Source organism: Mobula hypostoma, chromosome 3 (assembly GCF_963921235.1).
Source record: "Mobula hypostoma chromosome 3, sMobHyp1.1, whole genome shotgun sequence".
Lineage (NCBI taxonomy): Eukaryota > Metazoa > Chordata > Chondrichthyes > Myliobatiformes > Myliobatidae > Mobula > Mobula hypostoma.
Window position 1 is genome coordinate 4,886,166 of NC_086099.1, and position 18,271 is coordinate 4,904,436.

At 44.6% G+C, this 18,271-nt stretch overlaps 1 protein-coding gene across 2 annotated transcripts in view; it reads right to left on the bottom strand.

Annotated features, from left to right (window-relative positions):
• Positions 1-18,271, bottom strand: part of LOC134343346 (zinc finger and BTB domain-containing protein 7C) — a 278,534-nt gene that overhangs the window by 164,103 nt on the left and 96,160 nt on the right. Inside the window, exon 1 of one of the 2 annotated variants that reach the window (XM_063042035.1) lies at positions 10,697-10,726. The exons of the other annotated variant lie outside the window; for it this stretch is intronic. Coding sequence (XP_062898105.1) covers positions 10,697-10,709 — 13 coding nt within the window. The 5' untranslated portion in view covers positions 10,710-10,726. Of the gene's footprint in view, positions 1-10,696; positions 10,727-18,271 lie in introns of those variants that run through there. 2 annotated transcript variants of the gene reach the window in all.

Genomic DNA, 18,271 nt, shown 5'->3' on the forward strand with positions numbered 1-18,271 from the left:
ATCTGATGGTTTTGCCATGGCCCTCACAGTCCCTGACCTAAACATCATTGAGAATCTGTGGATAGACCTCAAAAGAGCAGTGCGTGCAAGACGTCCCAAGAATCTCACAGAACTAGAAGCCTTTTACAAGGAAGAATGGGTGAAAATCCCCCAAACAAGAATTGAAAGTCTCTTAGCTGGCTACAGAAAGCGTTTACAAGCTGTGATACTTGCCGAAGGGGGTGTTACTAAGTACTGCCTTGCAGGGTGCCCTTTTTTGTTATTTTGAAACTGTAAAAGATGGAAATAAAAAAGTTTTCTTGCTTAAAATATTAAAGGAATGTGTCATCTTTAACTTAATGCCTTTTGAAAATCAGTTCATCTTTTACTCGCTTAGCTATTCACAGTAACAAAAATTTTGACCGGGGTGCCCAAACTTTTGCATGCCACTGTATATTGGGACATTCCCTACCACTGATGAGAAGGTCACCAGCCTATTGTTTCCAGGTTGTTCCTACTGCCCTTTTCGAACGGGGAAAGCAGTTTGTATTCTACAGTTATTAGGCCTCTTATCCAGAGCTAACAACCATGTAAAAAAAATCTCCATTTCAGCTCCAGCAATCTCTTTAGCACCCTGGGATAGGTCCTGTCATGTCCTGGGGACTTATCCACCTTATTGTGTGTCGATATTTCTAAAAATTCCAGTTTCCTATTGCTCCAGAATAGTGTACTTCCCCCCTTAACCTCCAAACTCCACGCCATTCTCCCTGCTAAATACTGATGATACTTTTGGTCCCAGCGAAGATCAGCTCATTCCTTAACAACCTTCTTGTTTCTACTATATTTATAAAAAGCTTTAGGCTTCTCTTTAATCCAACTTGCCAAGGTTAGATTTAATCATGGCATTTGATTCTCCAACTTCAGGTAATTTTTTCCCCTCCCTTTTCCCTCTTCTTCAATTCCCCCTTCTCTCTTACTTCTTCTCCTCACCAACCAATCACCTCCCTCGGGTTCCCCTCATCTTAAATTCTCCCCTGATCCACTCTCCTCTCCTGCCAGATTCTTTCTTCAGCCCTTTGGCTTTTCAATCTACCATCTCCCACCTTCTTACTTCTTTCCCCCTCCCCACCCACCTGGTTTCACCTGTCACCTTCTAACCTGGTCTTCCCCTCCCCTACCTTCTACTTCTGGCATCTTCCCCCCACCTTTCCAGTTCAGGTGAAGAGTCTGGTTATTCCTCTCCGTGGATACCGCCTGACCTGCCGCATTCCTCCAGCAATTTGAGCATGCTAATCTGGTTCAATTTAGTTTTATCTATTTATTAATCACGTGTATATGAAAACATACAGTGAAATGCACCACTTACGTTAACAACCAACACAATCTGAGAATGCGCTGGGGGCAGTCTGCAAGTGTCACCACATGACGACGTCAACTTAGCTCTTAGCTTGTCTACAATGCTCAACAGAACAATGCGCAGGTGACATACAATACGCACGAACAACAAAACAATCCCCTTTCCCACCCATACAGAACAGTCTCCAACTGCAAGAGGGGCCGAATGGTGCTGTGCTTTCTGTGCTGCACCTCTCTACGACTCTAAGTCGTTCAGTAATGGCAGACTGCAGCCAATGACCCTTCTATTAACCTGACAGTTCGCTGTAGCATTTGTACACTGTGAGGGGACGCTGCACTAAACCAGACAGTAATGGCTGATCTGAGGATGCTCTCGATGATGGCAGTGCAGAGTTACACCAGTACATCCTGGGGAAGGTGGAATGATAATAATTGCTGCATTAAGTCCGTCCTCTCCTGAGCCTTTTCGTTAATGAAGGAGATAGGGTTCTCCTACATGATGTCCTGTGAAATAATGATGCGGAGAGCCTGAGTGTTGAGACAGTGCTGACTGTACAATTGACGATGATGAGTGGGTGGACTATGGTACAGAGACCCATTAATAACTCAATAATATTGCGTTTGTGCTCTCAGTGATTACCAAGGTCAAAATCAGTTGACATTTACTTTTTTTTAATAAATGTACTGGTTCATGGGATCTGGAAAACACTAGAAATGCAAGCACATGCTGCCCTTTCCTGTAAGTCTCTGAAATGAAGAGGCAATCTCCAGCTGTCCTGTAGACATACTTGGTCATCAAGGATTGCAGAATTACTTCCACGAAGGTCATAGGTGAACTAAACAGGTGCTCAGAAACATCTGTCCATTTGATGCTCATTATCTATAGTACTACTTGTTGTTACAACTTGTTAACTTACTTTGTTTTATACTGAACCCTAATTAGCCAGCTGGTCTGTACACGACCTATAACCATCATGTTTATACGATACAGGAGCAAAATTAGGCCATTTGGCCCATCGAGTCTACTCCATCATTTCATCATAGCTGATCCAATTTTCCTCTCAGTCCCAATCTCCTGCCTTCTCCCCTCCCCATATCCCTTCATGCTTTGACCAGTCAGGAATCTATCAACCTTTGCTTTAAATATCCAAAAAGACTCGGCCTCCCCAGTTGCCTGTGGCAACAAATTCCACGCATGTACCACTCTTTGGCTAAAGAAATTACTCTTCATCTCCATTTTAAAAGGACGCCCCTCTATTCTGAGGCTGTGTCCTCTGGTCCGAGACCCTCCCACTTTAGGAAACATTCTCTCCACATCCACTCAATTTAGGTCTTTCACCATTTGATAGGTTTCAATTACGTCACCCCTCATTCTTCCGAATTCCAGAGAATACAGTATCAAAGCCATCAAACGCTCTTCATATGACATGCCTTTCAATCCTGGAATCATTTTTGTGAACCTCCTCTGAACCCCCTCCAGTTCCAGCACATCCTTTTCAAGAATAGGGGCCCAAACCTGCTCACAATACTCCATGTGAAGCCTTACCAGTGCTTTATAAAGTCTCAACATTACATCCTTGCTTTTATATTCTAGTCATTTTGAAATGAATGCTAACATTGCATTTGTCTTCCTCACCGCAGACTCAACCTGCAAATTAACCTTCAGGGAATCCTGTACAAGGACTCCCAAGTAAGGCCACATAAATCAATATCTCATTTTAGATCACACCAAGGAATTGTGGATATTTGAGAAGAAGTCGGAACAGCACAGTAGCATAGTGGTTAGCATGACGCAGGTTCAATTCCAATCTCTGTCTGTGAGGAGTGTGTACGTTCTCCTCATTACTGTGTACCGGTCAGTGTAACGGTGTTACAGTGTCAGTGACCTGGGTTCGATTCCTGTCACTGTGAGGAGTGTGTATGTTCTCCCCATTACCGTGTACCGGTCAGTGTAACGGTGTTACAGTGTCTGTGACCCGGGTTCGATTCCCGTCACTGTCTGCAAGGAGTGTGTACGTTCTCCCCATTATCGTGTACTGGTCAGTGTAACGGTGTTACAGTGTCCGTGACCCGGGTTCGATTCCCGTCACTGTCTGTGAGGAGTGTGTACTTTCTCCCCATTACCGTGTACCGGTCAGTATAACGGTATTACAGTGTCAGTGACCCGGGTTCGATTCCCGTCACTGTCTGCGAGGAGTGTGTACGTTCTCCCCATTACTGTGTCCCGGTCAGTATAACGGTATTACAGTGTCAGTGACCCGGGTTCGATTCCCGTCACTGTCTGTGAGGAGTGTGCACATTCTACATGTGACCACGTGGGGTTCCTCTCCTCTGTGTGCTCCAGCTTCCTCCCAGAATCCAAAGGCGTATGCGTTCACAAATTAATTGGTCACATGGGTGTAAATGAACAGCCTGGGCTTGCTGTGCCAAAACGGCCTGTTACCATGCAGTATCTCAAAATAAAATTAAAGAAGGAAGAAAAGAGAGACTGGAACACGAATGTGAGTGATAAATCATACAACAGACTGTACTGCATAAACAGATGCTACAGTAAACACCCTTCGAGCCAACAATCCAAATGCCAGTAAGGTAAGAGTGACAGAACATCCTTTATGGGCAGCAAACCAATTTCATGCAATTTCAAAGCAATCAACAGCTTCAGCTCTATCAAAACAGCATAATGGCTTAAAGACCGATTCAACTAATAATAAAACCAGACACACAGAGCTGAAGGAGTGGTGCCTCAGAAAGGCAGGGTCCATCATTAAGGACCACCATCACCCAGGACATGCCCTCCTCTCATTGCTACCGTCAGGAAGGAGGTACAGGAGCCTGAAGGCACACACTCAGCGATTCAAGAACAGCTTCTTTCCCTCTGCCATCTGATTTTTTAATGGACAGTGAATGCATGAACACCACCTCACTACTTTTTATTTCTATTTTTTCATTACTTATTTAATTTACCTATTAAATATATTTTTCTCTCTATTGTCATGCATTACATTGGACTGCTGCCTCAAAGTTAACAAATTCCACAACATATGCTGGTGATATTAAACCTGATTCTGATACTGTGGTGTTAGTATCCTATAATCTTTAGCCTTGGGTGACGGGATGGAGATGTGTCTCCACCAAAGGAGATGTACAGTGCTCCTTCCCTCCACTAGCCTGCAGGTCACCCTTGGCCAAGGTGTAGCACCTGCTTAGCCCCCAGATCAGGGGCACATGAAGCTATTGGAGCAGGTGGTGGTGCATGGTCATATGAGCAGATGGTGCATATCACAATTCCTGGTTAAGTGACGACTAATGTCCGGCAGACAACCTCCGAAGAGTATTGATAATGGCTGGGGTCACCCGGCTGGTAAAGACACTGCCCAGAAGAAGACAATGGCAAAACCCTTACGGAGAAAACTTTGAGAAGAACAATCATGGTCATTCCATGACCATGAGCGCCCATTTCATACAACATGGCAGATAATGAGGAAACAAACGAATCTTTAACCAGAGGGTTGTGAATCTGTGGAATTTGTCCGCATAGTCAGCCATGGTGCCAAGTCATTGGGTATATTTAAAGCAGAGGTTGATAGGTTCTTGATTAGTTAGGGTTAGTCAAAGGTTATAGGGAAATGGCATTGAGAGGGATAATAAATCAGCCATGACGAATGGTGGAGCAGACTCGATGGGCTGAATGGCCTAAGTATGCTACTATGTCCTATGGTCTTATCCATAACATTTAAATTCTGGAAACATGATCAGTTTGAATGATAGTTTAGCTAATTAAATTATGAAACTGCACACAATTATGAGGGTATAGATAGGGTAAATGCAAGCAGTATTTTTCCACTGAGGTTGTGTGAGACTAGAACTAAAGGTCACAGGTTAAGGGTGAAAGGTGAAATGTTTCAGGGGAACCTGAGAGGGAACTTCCTCATTCAGAGGATTGTGTGAGTGTGGAACAAGCTGCCAGAGGAAATGGTGGATGTGAGTTCGAATGCAACATTTAAGAGATGTTAGGATACGGTTCATCGTGTGCAATAGCCTGTGCAGCCTCCAGCACATCTTCAACAGGTGATGCCACAAGAAAGGAGCATTCACTATTTAGGACCACCATCACCCAGGACATGCCCTCTTCTCACTGCTACCATCACAGAGGAGGTACAGGAGCCCAAATACATGCATTCAGTGTTTCAGAAACAGCTTCTTCCCCTCTCCCCTCAGATTTCCGACTGGGCAGTGAACCCATCAATACTAACTTACTATTCTTTTTACACACATCAAAGTTGCTGGTGAACGCAGCAGGCCAAGCAGCATCTGTAGGAAGAGGTGCAGTCGACGTTTCAGGCCGAGACCCTTCGTCAGGACGAAGGGTCTCGGCCTGAAACGTCGACTGCACCTCTTCCTACAGATGCTGCTTGGCCTGCTGCGTTCACCAGCAACTTTGATGTGTGTTGCTTGAATTTCCAGCATCTGCAGAATTCCTGTTGTTTACTATTCTTTTTTCCTCTTCTTTTGCTCACTTTATGCACTACTTATTTAATTTTTATACTTCACATTGCAATTGATATTTTTAATTATTATAAGACCATAATGACATAGGAGCAGAATTAGGCCATTCAGCCCATCGAGTCTATTCCGCCATTCCATCATGGCTGATCCCAGATCCCACCCAACCCCATACACTTACCGTCGCACTATATCCCTTGATGCCTCGACCAATCAGGAATCTATCAACTTCCGCTTTAAATATGCCCACGGAATTAGCCTCCACCATAATCTGTGCCAGAGAGTTTCACAGATTCACCACTCTTTGATCCCCGGGATCAATAAGGTATGACTATGACTATGACTAAATAGATTTCTTCTTACTTCTGCTCTAAAAGGTCGCCGCTCAATTCTGAGGCTGTGCTGTCTAGTTCTATACACCCCGACCAGAGGGAACATCCTCTCCACATCCAACGTATCTAGTTCTTTCAAAATTCGGTAGCTTTCAATGACATCACCGCACAGTCTTCTAAATTCCAGTGAGCACGTGCCCAAAGCTGGCAAACGCTCCTCACCCAAGTCATTGTGGAATCCACTGTCACACACGGCGACAGAGGACAAGTCATTGTGGAATTCATTGTCACACACGGCAACGGATACCAAGTCATTGTGGAATTCATTGCTAGCATGGGTGGAGCATTGGCTGATTTGCAGAACACAGAGAGTGGGAATAAAGGGATCCTATTCTGGTTGGTTACCTTTTACCAGTGAAGTTCCACAAGGGTTGGTGTTGGGACTGCTACTTTTTACCATGTATGTCAATGATTTGAACTATGGTATTAATGGATTTGTGGCTAAATTTGCCGATAATACAAATATGGGTGGAGGAGCGGGTAGTGTCGAGGAAACAGAGAGCCTGCTGAGAGATTTAGATAGTTTAGGGGAATGGGCAAAGAAGTGGCAAATGAAATACAATGTTGGAAAGTGTATGGTCATGCATTTTGCTGGAAGAAATAAATGGGCAGACTATTATTTAGATGGGGAGAGAATTCAAAATGCAGAGATGCAAAGGGACTTGGGAGTCCTTGTGCAGGATACCCCAAAGGTTAACCTCCAGGTTAAGTTGGTGATGAAGAAGGTGAATGCAATGTTGGCATTCATTTCTAGAGGATCAGAATACAAGAGCAGAGATGTGATGTTGAGGCTCTATAAGGTACTCATGAAACCACGCGAAGTATTGTGAACAGTTTTGGGCTCCTTATTTTGGAAGGGATATACTGATATTGTAAGGGTTCAGAAAAGATTCAGGAGAATGATTCCAGGAATGAAAGGGTTACTGTATGAGAAATGTCTGGTAGCTCTTGGGCTGTATTCCCTGGAGTTCAGAAGAATGGGGGGGGGGGGACGGTGGAATCTCATAGAAATATTCTGAATGTTAAAAGGACTGAACAGATTAGATATGGTAAAGTTATTTCCCTTGCTAGGGTAGTCTAGGACAGGAGGGCACAACTTCAGGATTGAAGGACGTCCGTTTAGAACAGAGATGTGGAGAAATTACTTTAGTCAGAGGGTGGTAAATTTGTGGAATTTGTTGTCACGAGCAGCTGTGGAGGCCAAGTCACTGGGTGTATTTAAGGTAGAGATAGATAGGTTCTTGATTAGCTAGGGCATCAAAGGGTATGGGGAGAAGGCAGGGGAGTGGGGATGACTGGAAGAATTGGATCTGCCCATGATTGAATGGCGGAGCAGACTCAATGGGCTGAATGGCCTACTTCTGCTCCTATATCTTATGGTCTTATAATTGTTTTAGATAAGGGATGCAAGGGGGTATAGGAGGTTTGGGTTCAGTCATTGCTTCAACATCTCCTATCTTCTACCTGTTGCACATGTTGTTAACTGAGCTGAGGTGACTCCAGTTAGGGAGAAACAAACATGAGTCGGGATCGAGATTTGGGCAAGGGGTGTAAAACCAGAGGCAAACATACGGTAGATCAAAGTGGACCCCAGCTTTCAAATAACAGAATACAGTCTAGGTTCAGATCAGAACAATGTGGCCATCAAGCCATCTCTCTCAATGCTAATGGAAATTCCTTTCTTCCAACTCTTCTCGCACCACATTCCACTCACTGACTTTCGCTCCCTCCATTTCCTCCTTTGAGAAATATGAGCAATTTTGCGCATATTTTGGGTGCCCTGGTGCAAGAGTGTTTCTTCATTTTTTTTGGAAGTTTATTTTCTAAGCTTAAACATCCCCAACTAACACCCGCAGCATTGCAAAATGCAAAGTTTACAATAGCGGGATTCACATTTGCTATTAGATCTATTTTCACTGATGCAGGTCATGAAATTTGTTGGGCGGCAGCAGTATAGTAATAAAAATCACTATAAGGCAGGGGTTCCCTACCTTTGTTATGCCACGGAGCCTTTCCCATTAACCAAGGGCTCTGTGGACCCCAGGTTGGAAATCCCTGCTCTAGGGCAATAAGAAATATAAAAAATAAATAAGTCGTGCAAACAGAGCGCAAAATGGTGAGGTAGTGCTCATGGGTTCATGAACCATTCAGCAACTGATAGCAGATTACAACTGAACATTCAACCGATTGACTTTTCAACCTCAATGATCTGACAGAGAGCTAGTATCTACTCCCAAAACAACAAGGTATGAAATAGGAGAAGGAGGTCATGGGGCTCTTTCAACCTGGCCTGCCACTCAATATGATCATGCCCGATCTGCCTCTACTGTGCAAGTTCATGATACCCCAACCTTTCCAATCCACCTGCCTCCTCTTTTTGAGTCGCCTCCTCAAACCTCTACAATAGAGTATTTCAGAGTTTTACCACCTATGTAATTCAGTTTTAAAAATCTGCCCCCTTATCTTGCAACTATGATCCTTTGTTTTGAGCTTCTCCTACTAGTGGAAACATCATGTTTCTGAGAATCCTGTGTCCCTAGAAGATCACCCCTCATTCTTACAAGCTGCAAAGAATTCAGATCGAATTTTTGTCTATTTGTAATAGGACAATCCTCACCCCAAAATTACCTCATAAACACAAAAGGTTTTGCAGATGCTGAAAGTCCAGAGCAACACACACAAAACGCTGATAGAATTCAGTAGGTCAGGCAGCATCTATAGAAAAGAGTAAACAGTTGACGCTTCAGACCAAGACCTTCGTCAGGACTTTATTCCTCTCTGTAGTGCTTTGCTGTGTTTCTCTAGCAGTATCTCATAGATTTCTTCTCGCCTACCTGCAACGCTGATAAATCCTCTTTTTAAATAAAGGGATCTTTCAGAAATAAGGGAACCAAAACTGTGCCCCAGATGTGACCTCACCAGTGCCCTGTATAACCGCTGCAGTGTGTTTCTGTATTTAAACTCCAACATCCTTGCAATAAAAGCTAAAGTGCCAGCTTGCAGACTGCCCGTGTGTGGGGGAGGGATGAAGCTTGTTTGGTTGCCTGTTGTGTTCTGTGTTGTTCTGCTGAATGTTGTGGGCATGATGTGTTGGCACTGGAACGTGTGGGGACACTTGAGGGCTGCCTCAGCACATCCTTAGGTCGTGTTGCTGTTACTGCAAACGGCACATTTCAGTGGATGTACTGATGTAGATATGATAAACAAATGAATCCGAATCTGAATTTGCCTCCTTAATTACTTCAAAATTCAAAGTAAATTATCAAAATACGTATGAGTCACCATATACTATCCTGCAATTCATTCTCCTGTGGGCATTCAGAGTAAATGAAATCAACCCATCTGCAAAAGCCAACAAACTGTGCAAAGGCAAAAAGAAAAAAATCAAGCAAAATAATAAAAAAAGCAATTAAGAACATGAGATGATGAGTTCTGCAAACCTGTGATGCATCATGCACAAAAGTTACACAATAGATCTCTTTGCAGCCCATTCACTTGCAGACTCTGTCAATTTGTATATGAGTCTGAAATTTGATTCCTCCTACTTACAGTAAGTGCAATAACCTCACACTTTTCTACTTCAAACTGTATTTGCCAAATTTTCGCCCACTCACTAAACCTTTCTGGATCCTGCTGCAGAATGCAAACACTTTCAACAAGCCATGTCGTCCCACCTATCTTCATGTCAGTAAGACATAGAAACATAGAAACACAGAAAGCCTACAGCACAATACAGGCCCATCAGCCCATAAAGCTGTGCTGAACATGAACTTACTTTAGAAATTACCTAGGGTTACCCATAGCCCTCTATTTTCTTAAGCCCCATGTACCTATCCAGGAGTCCCTTAAAACATCCTATTGTATCCGCCTCCACCAGAGTCGCTGGCAGCCCATTCCACACAGTCACCACTTTCTGCGTAAAAAACTTACCCCTAACATCTCCTCTGTAGCTACTTCCAAGCACCTTAAAACTGTGCCCTCTCATGTTAGCCATTTCAGCCCTAAGAAAAAGCCTCTGACTATCCACACGATCAATGCCTCTCATCATTTTATACACCCCTATCAGGTCACCTCTCATTCTCTGTCACTCCAAAGAGAAAAGACCGAGTTCAGCCAACCCATTCTCATAAGGTATTCTCCCAATCCAGGCATCATCCTTGTAAACCTCCTCTGCACCCTTTCTATGGTTTCCACATCCTTCCTGTAGTGAGGCGACCAGAACTGAGCACAGTACTCCAAGTGGGGTCTGACCAGGGTCCTATATAGCTGTAACATTACCTCTCGGCTCTTGAACTCAATCCCAAGGTTGATGAAGGCCAATACACCATATGCCTTCTTAACCACACAGTCAACCTGCGCAGCAGCTTTGAGTGTACTATGGACTCGGACCCCAAGATCCCTCTAATCCTCCACTCAGCCAAGCGTCTTACCATTAATATTATATTCTGCCATCATATTTGACTTACCAAAATGAATCATCTCACACTTTTCTGGGTTGAAATCCATCTGCCACTTCTCAGCCCAGTTTTGCATCTCATCGATGTCCTGCTGTAACCTCTGACAGCCCTCCATACTTTCCACAACACCCCCAACTGCACAAGGCAGGGTGAAGGCCGAGGTCTCTGAGCTTCCTGTCGAGCCTGGAGGGAATTATGGTGTTGAATGCTGAACTGTAGTCCAAGAACAGCATCCTCACATAAGCATCCTTCTTTTCCTTATGTGTAAGGATGGTATGTAGAGCAGTGGCTATAGCGTCGTATGCCGATTGGTTGTGTTGGTAGGTGAATTATAGGGGGTCCAGTTTGGGTGGTAGCATGTTGCAGATGTAGTCCCTGACCAGCCTCTTAAAGCATTTGTTTATTATTACAGTGAGTGCGACAGGATGCCATCTGTTCAGGCATGTTAATTTGGTCTTTTTAGGTGCAGGGACAATGGTGGATGCTTTGAAGCAGAAGGGCACTCTACACTGGGAGAGGAAGAGATTCAAAATGTCTGTAAACACACCTGCCAGTTGTACTGTGCACATCCTGAGTACTTGTCTGGTCCTACAGCCTTGTGACTGTCCACTTGTTGGAAACATCTGTGTACTTCAGCCTCAGAGATGACCAAATTGCAGGTTGTAGTGCAGGTTTTCCTCGGAGGCTCAAGTTAGCGATATCGAACCGAGTATAAAACAATTGAGCTCATCTGGGAGACAGGCCGCGATGTTCGCAGCACCGCTACGTTTAGCTTTGAAGTCTGCGATGGTATGCAGCCCTCGCCACAAGTCACGTGTGTTATTCGTTGTGAATCTTGACTCAGTCTTGTCCTTGTATCGTTGTTTTGTAGCCTTGATAACCTTGCGCAGATCATAGCTGCTTTTCATGAGCTCCTGCTTATTCCCAGCAATGTAAGCTGTGTGTCGCACAGTGAGTGCTGCTCGTATGGAACTACTGATCCAGAGTTTCTGGTTCAGGGAGACCCTGACCGACTTCTGGGGGGACAACATCGTCGATGCGCTTCCAGATGAAGCACGTGACTCCATCCGTGAACTCGGAGACACTCTCAGCCTGGAAGACATTGAAGCAGTCGTGTAGCATGAAGACTGATTGGTTGGACCAACAGTGGATGGTTTTAACTATGGATGCCTCTTGTTTCAGATTCTTCCTGTGTGTCAGCAAAAGCAAGATCACAGAGTGATCTGATTTTCTAAAAGCTGGACGAAGGAGAGCTTTGTAAGCGTTGTGGAAAGGAGTGTAGCAGTGGTCAAGTATGTTATCTTCACGAGATCTCACCTGGATGTGCTGACAAAACTTCAGAGAGACTTTTGTCAGTGACTCCCGACTAAAGTCACCAGCGACGATGAAAGCAGCCTCTGGGTGTGCAGTCTCAAGCATTTTGATGGTCTCGTACAGTTCCTTGAGAGCCAGGTCAGTATCAGCCTGCAGCGGAATGTACACCGCTGTGATGATAACAGCCGTGAACTCCCTAGGCAGCCAGTAGGGTCTGCACAGCAGCACCAGGTATTCCAGCTCTGGGGCACAAAAGGAGTTGAGGGCATGAACATTCCGGGTGTCGCACCAAGCATTGTTGACCATGAAGCATACCCCTCCTCCTTTACTCTTCCCAGTGAGGTTTTTGACCTGTCCGCCTGGATCAGGGAGAACCCAGAGGGCTTGATAGTGTGGTCTGGTATCTCCTCCATCAGCCAGGTCTTCACAAAGCACACAACATTACATTCCTTTGTTTCCCGCTGGTAGGAGATTCTGGCTCTGAGTTTTCCCAACTTGTTGTCCAGGGACTGAACGTTAGCCAGGAGTATGCTAGGGAGCGGTGGTCGATTTGCACGCCGTCTCAGCCTTACCAGGACGCCGGCCCTTCTCCCTCACTCCAGCGCTTCTTCTGAGGTATATAATAGTTAAATTAAATAAGGAGTGCAAAAAAAAGAAAGAAAAAGGTGGTGACATAGTGTTCATGGGTTCATTGTCCATTCAGAAATTAGATAGCAGAGAGGTAGAAGCTGTTCCTGAACTGTTGAGTGTGTGTCTTCAGGCTCCTGTACCTCCTCCCTGATGATAGCAATGAGAAGAGGGCATGTGCTGGGTGATGGGGGTCCTTAATGATGGATGCCGCCTTTTTGAGGCATTGTTCCTTGAAGATGTCCTGGATACTGGGGAGGCTAGTGCCCATGAGCTGGCTATTTTTATAAACCCTGCAGATTACTTCAATCCTGTGCAGTAGCCACCCCTGCCCCTCCCCCTGCCATACCAGACAGTGATGCAGCCAGTCAGAATGCTCTTCATGGGTACGTCTGTAGAAATTTTTGAGTGTTTTAGCTGACAGACCAAACCTCCTCAAACTCCTCATTAAATATAGCCGCTTTCTTTCCTTTTTTATAGCTGCATTGATATGTTGAGATCAGGTTAGCATTGACATGCATCCAACGTTGCCTCCAACTTCATTCGGAATTGTTTCTTTGCTTTTGAAGTAGCCCACCACAAGTCATTCCTCGTTTTCTTGTACAGTCCTGGGTTGTTTGACTTGAATGTTACAGATCGAGCCCTCAGCAGACTACGAACCTCCTGGTTCATCCACAGGTTTTAATTTGGATGTGTGTGTTATGTTCTTGTGGGTACACATTCGTCCACACAAGTTTTAATGAAGTCAGTGCAGCAGTGGTGTACTCATTCAGACTCAAGCACGAATCCCTGAATACAGTCCAGTCCACCGATTTAAAACAGTCCTGTAAGTCTGTCTCCTTGTCCAAACCATTCTGGTCCTTACAACTGGTGCTGCAGTCTTCAGTCTCTGCCTATACTCAGGGAGTAGAAGTACAGCCAGGTGATCAGATTTCCCGAAGTGTGGGTGTAAGTGCTCCTGATGGTGTTGTAACAATGGTCCAGTGTGTTGTTTCCTCTGGTACTACAAGTGATTTGTTGGTAATAATTATTTAGTGACCCCTTCAAGTTGTTCTGGTTGAAATCCACCAAAATGCTGGGGAAGGCATCAGGATGTGCTATTTCATGCCTGCTGATTACATCGTTCTGTCTGTCATGAGCCTGAGGTGCAATGCACACCTCTACCAAAACGATCACTGAGATCTCTGGCAGCAGATAAAACGGACAACACTTGGTTGGAACGTGTTCCAGGTGCGGTGAACAGGACTGGGATGGGGACAGCAGCACCATGTTTGTACACCACGAAGAGTTGATCATGAAACACACTCCATCTCCTTTGCCTTTGAAAGATTCATCTGTCCTATCTTGGTGGTGTATCAATCTGAATCGCTGCATCTGGAACAGAATGGGTTAACTAAGATTCTGTGAAAGAAGACATAAGTGGTTCTAATATCTCTCTGATATAGCAATCTAGCTCTGAGATCTTCAATTTTATTTACCAGACACTGTACATTTGCCAGCAAGATGGTCGGTATTGGCAATCGAAAGCTACGCTTCTTTAAACAAACGAGTCCTGCTCGGTATCCTCTCTTCTGCCGTTGTAAAGGAGAACCGTGACCAGCGTTGTGATTTCTTAGTCGTATTAAAATGATGTTAATAACTGTACAGAGCTTAGATGTCGTTGTGGTTCTCAGCTGTAGCAGACTGAAATGGGAATATTTGATGGCCTCCTTTAGAGTTGCTCACACAATGGGCGCTTCTGCCCCTTTGCCATCAGATTTCTGAAAGTCAAGTTTACTGTCATTTAACTATATGCATGTATATTGTCAAATATGACAATGTTTCTCCAAATCAAGGTGTAAAGCACGGTAATACACATGGGGTGTATGGGGTGTCAGGGAGGGGTAGCCCCTCTGGTGGGGAACATGTGTCCTTTTCAAGGCAGTTAGTCCACCTTTGGTCCCCACCTGGCACTCAGCCCTCACTTGTAGCTCCTTGTAGCTGTTTGCATGTGACAGCGGCCACACCCCGGGCAACAGCTTCGTCAAGCCAGCTAAACCAGGTGAGGGTAGCCGACGGGTCGCAAACCCTTGGTGAGACAGGGAGATGTCTATTCCAGCATGTGAAGACAGACTCCGGCGGATTGAGCGGACGAGACCAATGGAAGGTCCAACTGTCAAGAAGGCGGTCTCTGCAAGCGTCATGGAACGTGTAGAGCACGACAAGACACAGAAGACGTCCCGGTCATCCACTGTGCCTAGTCCCATCTCCAGCCGTCTCGATTCTTGACTTGCCACTGGATCCAGATGGGAATTGGGAAGAGAGAGTGAGGCTGACACTGCACAATGCTCCCTCACTTAAATCCAAATCAAGCGCTAGGGCTAGTCTCGACACCATCAAGCCGGCTGGTGGCGCAGTGACATCAGCGCCAGACTCCGGAGCGAAGGTTCCCGAGTTCGAATCCAGTCGGGCTGCTCCCAGGCTCGCTTTCCATCCATGCCGGGTTGAGTGTCGAGTTCGCAACTCAACCTCGTAAAAAGTACTAATGGTGTCGAGGTCTTCATCGATGATGATGGACGAACCTTATACACATATCACACAAATAACACACAATAACTTAGGGAAGTAAGGATAAAATCTACAGATGATTTAAGTATAAATAAAGTAAATTGCATAAATTAAATATTGTAAGGTACAGAACAGATTAACCGGTGATATTTCGAACCATAAACACTACCTCATTTTTATACTATTTTTTAAACTAATTATTTATCTTCTATATTTCTTATTACAAGTTGGAGTAATTTTTGATGTATTCCACTGCGCTGCGGCCACAAAACAGCAAATTCCATGACATACGTCAGATATAATAAACCTGATTCTGATTCTGATTATTGCTGTCCATTTCGCTTTTATTAAATATGCAAACTGTTGATCAAGCACATTATTCTTTCAAGAACATTGACCCTAATGGACAGTTGTTTTTACAATTGGGTGAAATCACTGCTGACCTGTTAAGTAACTCCATATCCCCAACATTGTTCCATAGAAATGTATCAAATACACATGTTCGATAAGCACCTCCCCCTACACAGTCTCCATTCTCAGTTACAAGGCCACCCTTGAAGCATTTCTAAAGAAAATTTGCATTGATTCTGAAAGTAGGGAAGCTAAAACAATGAAGAAACACCTTCAGAAACAATATCTCTAAATTGCGTGGTCAAAACTGCCCAATGCATCACAGAGCGGCCTACCTACCATCAAGATCATGGATACAGAAAGGGGCAATAACATTATGAACCACCCACCTGCTCATGGACTGGTGGGTTCACACTCCCGTCAGGGAGGAGGCTACATAGCATCCATACCAGGACCACCAGACTCTAAAACAGTTACTTTCCCTAAGCAGTACAGCTGATCAACACCTCCACCCACTGACCCACCCCTCCACACCCCCAACCACCACTACTTTATCATTTCCTGTCAGTCACCTTATGTACAGACACTCCTGTGCCTAGTGTCAGTTTATGGACACACAATCTATGTATTTAAGTTATCTGATGTATTTATATTTTTTGTGTTTTTTATGATTGTTGTGTTCTTTATTTTATTGTGTTTTTCTGTGCTGGATCAGATCCAGAGTAGCAATGATTTAATCCTCCTTTACACTTGTGTACTGAAAGTGACATGAAACCATCTTGAATCTCGAATCTGTGTGGGACATCCTCACTTAGATTGTCACATATACCACAGTATGGGGAAAAGACTTGCCTTGCACACTCTTCATGCAGAAGAACTCATTACACCAGGTAAGCAGTAGCAGAATACAGAATAAAGTGTTTCAGTTACTGGGAAAGTGTACTGCAGATAGACAATAAGGTGTAAGGTCATAATGATGTAGTTTGAGGTCAAGAGCCTTTCTTATTATTCAATATTCTCATAACAGCTGTCCTTGAGCCTGGTGGTACATGCTTTCAGGCTTTTTTATAATCCGCCTGATTGGGGATGGAGTGAAGATGGTGGGGAAGAGGAGAGATTGTCTGTCGTGGGGGAGTCTTTAGTTATATTGGCTGCTTTACTAAGGTAGAGAGAAGTGTAGCCAGAGTCCATAGAGAGCAAGCAGATACAAAGATGGGTACATTTATTATCAAAGTATATATGCAGTATGGCCGGCTGGTGGCGTAGCGGCATTAGCGCCGGACTTCAGAGCGAAGGCTCTCGAGTTCGAATCCAGCCAGCTCCCTTGCACGCTTTCCATCCATGCTGGGCTGAGCAACCAGCTAGCAACACAGCCTGGTAAAAATAAGAAAGCCTGCTTAAAAAAAAATGCCATCATGACGGCATCCCGATGACTCCACTCAGAGTTAAGGGCAAGAAGAAAAAAATATATGCAGTATACAACTCTGAGATTCATCTTCCCACTTATTGGCGTCCTGTCGCATTCACCTCAATAATGAGCAAATGCTTTGAGAGGCTGGTCAAGGACTACATCTGCAGGATGTTACCACCCAAACTGGACCCCTACAATTCACCTACCGACACAACCAATCGACATCAGGAAAAGAAGGATGCTGTACTTGGACTACTGTTCAGCATTCAACACATAATTCCATCCAGGCTCAACAGGAAGCTCAGAGACCTTGGCCTTGACCCTGCCTTGTGCAGCTGAATCCTGGACTTCCTGTCAGATTGCCGGCAGGTGGTAAGAGTGGGCTCCCTCACCTCCACCCCTTTGCTCTCAACACAGCAGCCCCTCTGGGCTGTGTACTAGGTCCCCTCCTTTACTCCCTGTATACCCATGACTGTGTCATCACCCACAGCTCTAATCTGCTAATTAAATTTGCTGATGACACCACATTGATTGGCCTTATCTCAAACATAAAAGAGATGGTCTACAGGGAAGAAGTCATCTCTCTGACACAGTGATGTCCAGAAAACAACCTCTCCCTCAATGTCACAAAAACAAAGGAGCTGGTTGTGAATTACGGGAGGAATGGAGATGTGTTAACCCCTATTGACATCAATGGATCTGGGGTTGAGAGGGTAAACAGCTTTAAGTTCCTCGGCACAAACATCACTCTGGTCCTCATGTGGTCTGTACACACCAGCTGTGTGGTGAAAAAGGCACAACGGTGCCTCTTTCACTTCAGACGGATGAGGAAGTTTGGTATGGGCTCCCAAATCCTCAGAACTTTCTGCAGGGGCACAATTGAGAGCATCCTGACCGGCTGCATCACTGCCTGGTATGGGAACTGTACTTCCCTCAATCGCAGGACTCTGCAGAGAGTGGTGCAAACAGCTCAGTGTATCTGTAGTTGTGAACTTCCCCATGATTCAGGACATTTACAAAGACAGGTGTAAAAATAAGGGCTCTAAGGATCATTGGGGATCCGAGTCACCCCAACTACACTCTATTCCAGCTGCTACCGTCTGGGGAACAGTTATTCAGTTTTCTCTCTTACTATGCATTGTATTGTACTGCTGCCACAAAGTTCATAATCATAGTCATACTTTATTGATCCCAGGGGGAAATTGGTTTTCATTACAGTTGCACCATAAATAATAAATAGTAATAGAACCATAAATAGTTAAATAGTAATATGTAAATTGTGACAGTAAATTATGAAATAAGTCCAGGACCAGCCTATTGGCTCAGGATGTCTG